At 33.7% G+C, this 9,313-nt stretch overlaps 1 protein-coding gene across 2 annotated transcripts; it reads right to left on the minus strand.

The window, feature by feature from the left end:
* Positions 1 to 3,844: 3,844 nt before the first annotated feature.
* LOC107029974 (pumilio homolog 12) lies at positions 3,845 to 9,038 on the minus strand. 2 transcript variants are annotated; one of them, XM_027912179.1, is made up of 7 exons: positions 8,770 to 9,038; positions 6,577 to 8,163; positions 6,317 to 6,479; positions 5,123 to 5,286; positions 4,617 to 4,875; positions 4,431 to 4,545; positions 3,845 to 4,294 (listed from the first exon to the last, which is right to left on the minus strand). In XM_027912179.1, the coding sequence occupies exons 2-6, from the start codon at positions 8,112 to 8,114 to the stop codon at positions 4,438 to 4,440; spliced, it is 2,232 nt and encodes a 743-aa protein (XP_027767980.1). In that variant the 5' UTR covers positions 8,115 to 8,163; positions 8,770 to 9,038; the 3' UTR covers positions 3,845 to 4,294; positions 4,431 to 4,437. The 2 variants fall into 2 exon arrangements, with proteins under 2 accessions (XP_027767980.1, XP_015086885.1); XM_015231399.2 differs by having other exon boundaries at positions 3,845 to 4,298.
* Between the last annotated feature and the right edge of the window lie 275 nt (positions 9,039 to 9,313).

Consider the following 9,313-nt stretch of genomic DNA (forward strand, 5'->3'; position numbering starts at 1 on the left):
TCACAAGCGAGAGTGGAAGACGAAGGAGAGAGGTGAACAAGATTGGGAGAGGAGAGGCGTGCGATAGAGGGCAGAGAGTGGAGAGATGAGAATTGCATATGTATGTAGATAATTGTGTATATATAACTGGCATAAATATGTATTTGTATATCTAGAGAGCAAGATTGGGAGAGGAAGGAGAGAGCTGAATAAGATTGGGAGACAGGGGAGAGAAGTACGACTGAGAGGGCAGAGATTGGAGAGAGGCGAGTTGTATATGTATGCAGATAATTGTGTATATATAACTGGTATACCTGTGTATTTTTATATATAGCAAGTGAGATTGGGAGTAGGAGAGAGAGGCGTGCCATAATGGGACAAGGAGAGAGGGAAGAGAGTGGAGAGAGGCTAATTGTATTTGTATATTTGTTATATAATTGCATATGTATATGTATAATTTTTATTTGTTAATTTGTATTTGTATATTTATAAAGAGTGGAGAGGTGAGAGAGAGAGGAAGATAAAAGAGAGAGAGTGACATAATTATAGCTAAAATTAAGCTGTGAATAGTAACTAATCACTATAGCTATGTTAACTAATTAACTAGTATATATTTTCTTATCAACGTAATTTTCCCTTAAAAAATGATATTATAGTAGAAGTCATCGAAACAACACGACAAAATCTATGCAAACATTCCTATTAAAAGATAAAGATCAAACAATACGGTAATAAAATGTTACATTCTTAGCTTCTATGTAAAGAATTGAAGTGCCTCTTCAAGATATACTTGAGAAAGAAATATTATAATAATGGTGTAATTTGAGGTCATACTTCAAAAGAAAAAAAAATGAAAATTAATCGAACCCTACCGATACCAAAGAGAAATCTATATGATTGACATAGGTTTTTTTAAAAAATCTAAGTATGTTATACATTATAAAATACCAAAAAATTGGAATGATATAATTTTTTAAAAATAACCAATCGGATAGTTCCATTAATACCTTAAATTTAGCTAGAACGTTGAACCATCAAGCGTCCAGCAACAATCGAACCGTTCTTGATGTGTAGCCCTTACTAGATATATTTAGTTTTCTCCTTTTTCCAAATTACCTAATATATCTTTGACTTTTGCGTTTGATTTTTTTCCTTTCTTTATGCTCTAAGTGTTTGTAAAGTTACGTGAGTGAGTTTTCTTAGGCTTTAAGCTGTTGATAAACCTGCAAATTTTGTGAAACTTAACATGTTATTTGCTTATAGGGATAATGCATAAATGTTCATCTAGCCTATGATCGAAATTTTAGAGACACTAAACTTAATCAAAATTCTATACCCCTGAACTCATTATTCGTATTTTTGTGGGCCTTTTTGTGCTGATGTGTCACCTTCAACCACCTAAGTTAGTTCTGTTTATACACACTTGCCCTCCATGTGTGTAAATAAATTTTTTAATTAAAAATTATTTTTTATAACAAATGAAAACTTTAAAAAGTATTTCTTAATTTTTATAAAAATAATATTTCGTAATTTGTTTTTTAAAAAATTGAATTTTCTTTAAGAAAAATATTCTTATATTTTTATCTTGTATTTAAATTAAGTTAACATGTTTTACCTTGTACCGAAACTATTTTTTTTACTTATATTCATTTTTTTTCTCTTTCATTTTTCAATTGAGTTTATTTACTGTCTTTCGTTTTGATTTGATTTCAAATGTCTTGTCTTTAAAATAAGTTAATTTTGAACGTATATCAAAATAAGTGAAAAAAATCAAATAAACATAAAAATATTAAAATATTAAAGTAAAGGATACTTTTAAATTGTCTTTTTTAAATACACACAATTTATTAAAAATAATTAAAAGTGAGAAGATAGTAAATTAATTGAAAATTTAAAGTGAAAAGAAATTGAAATAAATATTTTACAAAGAAAGAAACAAAAATAATTAAATATATGTAAGTTATATTATCAATAAATATGTATACTAACTAATTATAAAGTGATCAATTAATAAATGACATGTGTCCAATTTGTGCACTCATCACTTGCCTTCAAGAGAGTGCACACTCTCTATGACACGTTAGCGCTTGTGGTGTATTTATTCCATTTTAAATTTGTTTAGGAGGGTAATAGGACTCTAGTTAAGTTTGATGTGTCTCTGAATTTCTGTCATTGTTTAGGGGATACTTATGCATTTTTCCTTGTTTATATGTACACTTTAAAAATGCACTTTAGGTTTTTGCACTTTCAGGTTTTTTGGATATTTTTAGCCAAAATTTTCATCCTCCGTGTAAGGTATTTTATCATACAGTTAGGAGCCTTAACCCCCTACAATGTCAAAATAAATATTATAAGTGAACATCAGAGGAGTGTTTGGTATAAAGCAATGGGGTGGGCATTCGGTATTTTTTTTTCGTTTTCCAAATTAGAGGTTCGATAATTTGATAAACGGTAAATTAACCTTCGATTATATACGGTATTCGATAATACCATATTGAATTTATAGCTGATTGTATTATAAAATTAATACTATTTTTCCAATCATTTTTATTTTTTTATGTGGAGGTACGATATTGTAGAAGATCAACAAGTAAGAAGACATCACATTAAGAAAAGCATATTGATACAGCTAAAAGACATGTATTTTGGATTGTTTATGCTTATTCTTTAACTTTCTCTTTGAACTTGTACCAATGAGTAATAGATATGTTGATATATGACCTTCATTGAGTAACTAATTTGGTATTCGAGACACACTAAATATCAAATGGTACTAATGTCTCATACCAAACCCAAACCCAAATATCATAATACTAAAATTTACTCCCAAATACCTCTAAAAATTTCTATTCGATTCGGTAATTCAATTTTTGATATTTTATGTCTAGCCCTATGAGTCAAAATGTTTTCCAAAAAACATAAAGCATAGAGTTAGAGTTAAGGTCGAGGTTATGTCAAGCTTTGAGTAGGATTCACATCCTAAGTCAAATTTAGGTTAGAGTTATATCACAACTAAGATAGTAAGGTCTTGAGTTAGGGTCAGAGACTGGAAGTTAGGAGTCAAGTATAAGGCTCAAGGTCGAAATTCAAGTCTTAGATTAGGGTCGTGGTCAATAGTCATGTCAAGTTTGGGTGGGATCTCAAGTCGAGTATGTGGTTAGAGTTAAGGTTGATAGTCTAATCGGGTCAAGAATCAAGTACCGAGTTAAGGGCATGATTATGAGTCAAGAGTCGAGGTTCAGGACAAAGAGTCAGGCCGTGGGTCAAGGTCAAGCTTTAGACCGAGTCTAGGGTCGGGTCTCGAGTTTAGAGTCAGGGTTAGAAGTTGAGTCTCGAATCCCAACTCTTGACCCTAATCAAGGACCCAACTCCTGTTATCCTGCAATATCCTTGCTTAGGACCTGATTCCCCAACTTGGATGACACAAGACCCAACCCAACTCTCGACCCAGACCTGAGGTTCTCGAAACCAAACTACTGATCCCAATCTAAGACATAGAGTTGACCTCGAACTTGACATGATTCATAACTCATTAATTGATTCTCAATTTAGGATTGAATCGGGGTCAAGGACCACGAGTAGAATTAGGTCTCGGGGTCGGGTCCCAAGTCAAGATTAGAATTTACAGTCTAGTCCTCGATCAAGATCAAATTTCAAGTCGGGTGGTGAGGTTGAAATAGAATTTTGAAAATAAAAACTTGTTACTTCATATTTGAATTATTTTCCTTAAAATTGAGGAAAATAAGTCCATTTTGAGAGAATTTTCCAAAATATTCAAGACAATCAAACATGAGAAAATTGAAAAACATTTTCCATTCGTACCAAACACACCCAAAACGAATGTTGAAAAAGGAGGTGCTAAACCTATTAAACCATACGAAGAGCTACATTTTCCATTAAATGTTGTTCAGACTTTGTCCATCATGCCATTAAAAATAGAAGGCATGGAAACCAATATTAGTAATGAATAAATGTAATTGATGGCTACAAAAGCATTCATCCCAGGCATAGATACACACCTTCAAAATTGATTATTTCTACAGAAACATGTTCTGTTGATTCCCATTCCTTTCACAGAAGCACAGGGAAGAATGGAGTGGAAGGGAAGGCATTAGCAGAAATATACAAAGTTATTTAGTTCCTTCAAAGAAAAATATGGAAGAAATTTTCTAAAAGATGGTAACATGTACTCAAAAGCATTGATCTACATGAAAATACCATCTGTTTCCGAGCTTCAAAACTTGGTTGCCCAACCTCTGGAAACAACTTTAAGGCAACTCTTCGCCTGCTTATTACTCCACATAAATTACACAATCTGTCTGGAAAAACATATAGGTTAAGTTGAATGAAAGTTCCACAAAACAAGCCCTACCATGACCCAGGAAGAAAACACCAATGCGTAGTTGCAACAACTTAAATACTAATGTAAGATTTGGATAATTTTATTATACCTGAAAGTTATTTTTTAAGACTATTGCATGAGAGGACCTTCTTTCCATAAGGACTGGTCCGTAGAACAGGAACATGGGCTCTCACAGCCTCCACGAGTGCAGTATGCAAGGTTCCCTACATGTCAAGAAATTGTCAAGATCAAATGTTTCCAATTAAGACATTACAAACAGTGGTAAACTAACGACCTTTGAGATATTTAGAGCAGCTTGGATAACATAATTGCCATATGGGTCTTGCATGATCTGGTCTAGTCGAGGATCACTTAACAGCTCCTCAATGATATATGAAGAACGTTCTTCATCCACATGCTTAAGACATTTCTCTACCACATTACTGCTGTATTTTTGCATAGAAAGGTCTCCAAATTTACCCCGCACCTGGTCAAAGATATTTGTTGTTGCCCAGGAAAGACGAATGTCAAAAATATATTGCACAACATAATTCCTGCAAAATGGAAAACAACGGGACTTACTAAAGATAAATCATTCTGTATATTATACAGGGAATGAAATCAGACACTTAAACTTGACTAGCATGAGTCACATTTCAAATTTCTAGATTGAGTCTTCCGAGTTTTCAAACTTCTCATTAATAAAATTCATAAAAATAATGATGATGTTGAATTTATGAAATAAATTATTGTCTACAACCATAAATTACAAAGTCCTGCTGTAAAAAACAATTGACATACCCAAATGGATCTTGAGAAAGTACCAATGCATTAGAAGTGATCTCATAGATTAATCGGTTTCTTTGTCCACCGTCAGATTGGCTAAGACATTTCTGTAGCACACAGCAACCATGACGATCTGTAGCAAGTTCGACACAATTGGTAATAGCAGCTTCAAACAGGAACTGCAAAAGAAAGAAATTTGTGTCCAAAGTTAAATTTTTGTGGCACGCAAAAACTAAGCAATGAAGGAACCCTCAAACAGCTAGGTATGTGAAAACTAAATGAACCTCTCCAGCACTTTCTAGCCAAAAATTAAGTGACAAACAATTTTTAAAATTAAGAAACCTTGTAAAGAAATCACTTCAACAAGAATGAACAATATCCCTACAATGTTAGATTAAGTTTTGTCAGTTTGAAAATATCGGGTTAGGATATTAATAGAACTAACACTACGAATACAATTCATTTATTTTATCCCAATACAAAAGCATATGAACTGTTTCAAATAACCGACACTACAGTTGCAAAATATCCCTGCAAAGACATGGTAGAAACCTAATAAGGTTGGCATAATCAAATACCCTAAGACAATCTGCTGCGGCACAATCAACCGACGTCCTTGAAGTTTAAGAGTACCAGTCACTGATGAAATGACATCAACCCAACAAATAGAAAGGACAATACAGATATTAATCATGATTATGTGATCTAATAGTTCAACAGTTTATGTGACACTTTCCTTTTTAGTCCGTTCCAAATGGTCAAGGAGTGTTTTAGACTACATATTTCAAAATTCGTCTTTTTTCCTTAAAATTTGTGTCATGTCAAATGGTGTCACATAAATTGGAACGGAATGAGTATCATTTTCCAAAGGATGACAACAAGATTGACTATTCTGAATCTTGATTACCACTTAAATGCTATCCATGAAAAGATCAAATTCATCCGAAACTGGAGATTAGTATATAACTGCTGCAACAACCAACAACAGAGAAATCTGAATGCTTATCCTATCATCAAGTAGCACTAATATTGGATATTGACTCTACGGTTCACCTCAGTATACTACATAATGGATTGCTATTCTTTACCTAAAAGGAGCAATGAAGTTGTCTCCCCAACATTGTAACAACTCAGCCCTTTGATCTCTAAACTAGAGGAAATATCAATGTGTAAAACTACTGCCTATAAATGAATACATATGCAACTTACTTCTCTATACTCAGGTGTTAAGTATTGCAAGCACCGCTGCGCAACATGGTTACCGTTCATGTCCTTGATTAAATTCACTAAACCAGGTTTCAATGAGGAGACAATCATGGAAAACTGCTCTGGTGTTTTAAGAGTTTCAATAACTTTTTGAACAGCTCGGGTCCTGCAGTTAAGAAGAAAATATAAAATAATTGTGAAGAAAATGAACAGAAGCAGCTTGGTAAAGAAAAAAGGACTTTTCATAAAGAGAGAAATCAGACCCGTGCATGTCACATGAAATTCTTACAAGATCCCCAGCTATTCTAGTGATTGCACGAAGTATCTGCATTCTCTGACCTTCGTTGCACACTTCAAGAAGCTTTTGAACAAGGTAATTGCCAAAGGGGTCAATCATGAGCTCCACGATGTGCACAATAATCTCAGGAAAAATCTTTTCAACATCTTCTGAAGATCCTTCAGCAAATTTCCTCTGCAAGAAGCGACATCCATTTTGATCCTTTGCCATGAGAAAGATTCTTCCAGCAAAATCATCAATTAAATTATACTCCTGAGACTGTGACCACTGATGAAATTTGAGATCAACAATATCAGGAGAAAAGCTTCTTGATTCTAGACAATCCAAACGAGATTCTGCACTTGGAGAATGGAAACTACGCTTCGAATAAGCGTTGGGAAGAACTCTTCTATTTCGATTCATATTTGAAAGATAGTTGGTTCCTCCAAAAGAACAAAATTTAGCAGACTTAACTGGCTCCGGTCCATGTGATCTTCTTAACATTCTTTCAGGAATGTATTGTTTATCTGTTTTGTCTAAACCTTGCAGCACATCAGAACCCATTGAGCAAAACAGGGAACTTAACGGGTTTATACTTCTTGAAACTTGCTGGTTGAAGTGAGGAATCGGCATCTCACTGAATGGTTGCCGGGAGCTACTATTGATTGATCTACTTCTGATTGACCCATTAGGTTGAATTGGATACTGATTATCTAATTGCTGAGCACGAAGTTGCTGCATATATAAGAAATAATGTTGTTCCTCTTCAATGTGTCTACATGGTCCATGGTGTCGTTTAATTTGTGAGTGAAAGTACGGAACAGGTGATGTAACATCCAAGAAAAAATGTTGTTGATTGGAAATTACTGGAATATCTACACGATGAATTGGTGGAAGTAGGTGAACACCTGGCACTCCAGGAGGTAATGCTACAGCTGCAGATATGTTTTCCATTGTATGTACATATCCACTTTGGTGCCCACCAATACTTGGACTAAATCCATTAAAAGCACTGGATAGATTATTTGGTGTTCTTGGAGAGGGAACAACTAAAACTTGTGAATCCATATTCGAAGGGATTTTACCTAAGCTATTTTTGCATTGTCCATTCACAACAGCTAAATGGTCCAGCAACGGCGTAGAATTAGCCATAGGAGCTGAGAAGGTACCTTCTTTTACACGCAACTCAGCAAATGCAGACGCTATAGCCTGTTCATTCGGTAAGTTTATTTCTTCAGACTCAAACCTCTTGTTAGGTAGCTGCTCAACTCGGTTACCAAATTCCTTTAACTTGCCTAATATTATCTCATTGCTCATATATGTCTCAGTAACACCAATAGGCTTTGACCCATCCCCATTTGAGGATGTCAAATTAATATCTTTTGGACAATTGATGACACCTGATTCCTCAGAATATGAATTCCCAGAAGTAACATTTGGAATCTCACCCAGAAGTTTCTCAAACTCATCATTTTCCAGTTCATTCACCCCATTCTCCATTTTCTTAACAACAACAGGCAGCATCAAGATTATTCTTCAGAGTGATGAGCAAGATTTATGGGTCTCTTTCTTTCTATACAACAAAGGAAATTGAAAGTGAGTCACAGCACATAGTCCAGTACACATAACACAAAATTGGCTAAAACCTTAACTTAAACATCAAACGTACTCATGATTAATATACCAATTTAATCACCAAGAAAATAAATCAAAATACACAAAGTACAACCAACAACTTTGCACATTCAATTCCACAAAAATTTGTCAAATAAAGGGATTGTAGGACAAGCAAAAACAGTGAATAATAATTCTTCAAAAAACTCAAGTCTCCCGTATTTGAAAACAAGTAAGCTATTGCAGCTCATTTTAGTCCAGTATTTTACAACGCATTTTAAAATTGATAAACCAAGGTCAAAATACCCAGTTACAGAATGTCTGATCAGACCCACATGTGTCCTCGATATTGACGTCAATACTATACATATAAACAATTATACACAAACAAAGCAAAATAAAATATTACATCAGATTCCGTCAAGATCAATATGATTTGTCAGAAGAATCAAAACCAAATACTTTAGATCATCAAAATCAAATAAGAATCTAACAAAATACTCAACCATTGTCCCAAAACCCTTGATCAAACACATGTAATAATAAGAGGAAAATAGACAAATACCAGTGAAGCATTACTGATCAGAGTAACAATAGGAATCGATCATATCATCAGTTTCATAAAAGTGACTTTCCTTGATTTAAATTTAGAATTACAAAAAAAAATAGGGAGATTTTGTTGAATTGTGAGAAAGTGGAAAGTGTGGCAAGTAATGGAAGTGAGGCGGCGTGAGAAGAGTTTACATATGACTGTAACTGAAGAGAGAGAACGAAAGAGGTGGCATTCATCGACAAATACTATGTTGTTGTATTTGTATCAGTTTTACATCACATACACAAACCCAAATTGAAACAAACACACCAAAAATTTTAAACATTGGAAATTATTTCAACAAAGTGCACAATTTTGGAATGCTACATTCACATTATTATTATTATTATTATTATTATTATTATTATTATTATTATTATTATTATCATATACCCATGCATGCCTTTTGCCCTTCTCACATTGTTTGGTACGTTTCTGGTTTTCTTGCCAAGTTGACCCTTTTTTAATTAACAACTCTTTACTCTACTTCAATACTACTATGTAATTAGTATATATC

Source organism: Solanum pennellii, chromosome 1 (assembly GCF_001406875.1).
Source record: "Solanum pennellii chromosome 1, SPENNV200".
NCBI classification, from domain to species: domain Eukaryota; kingdom Viridiplantae; phylum Streptophyta; class Magnoliopsida; order Solanales; family Solanaceae; genus Solanum; species Solanum pennellii.

Coding starts and splice junctions, on each gene's coding strand:
- LOC107029974 (XM_027912179.1), bottom strand. CDS start 8,114: ATGCTGCCTGTTGTTGTTAAGAAAATGGAGAATGGGGTGAATGAACTG. Junction 6,480..6,576: donor ATTTCATGTGACATGCACGG/GTCTGATTTCTC, acceptor TCTTAACTGCAG/GACCCGAGCTGTTCAAAAAG. Junction 5,287..6,316: donor TAACACCTGAGTATAGAGAA/GTAAGTTGCATA, acceptor TTTCTTTTGCAG/TTCCTGTTTGAAGCTGCTAT.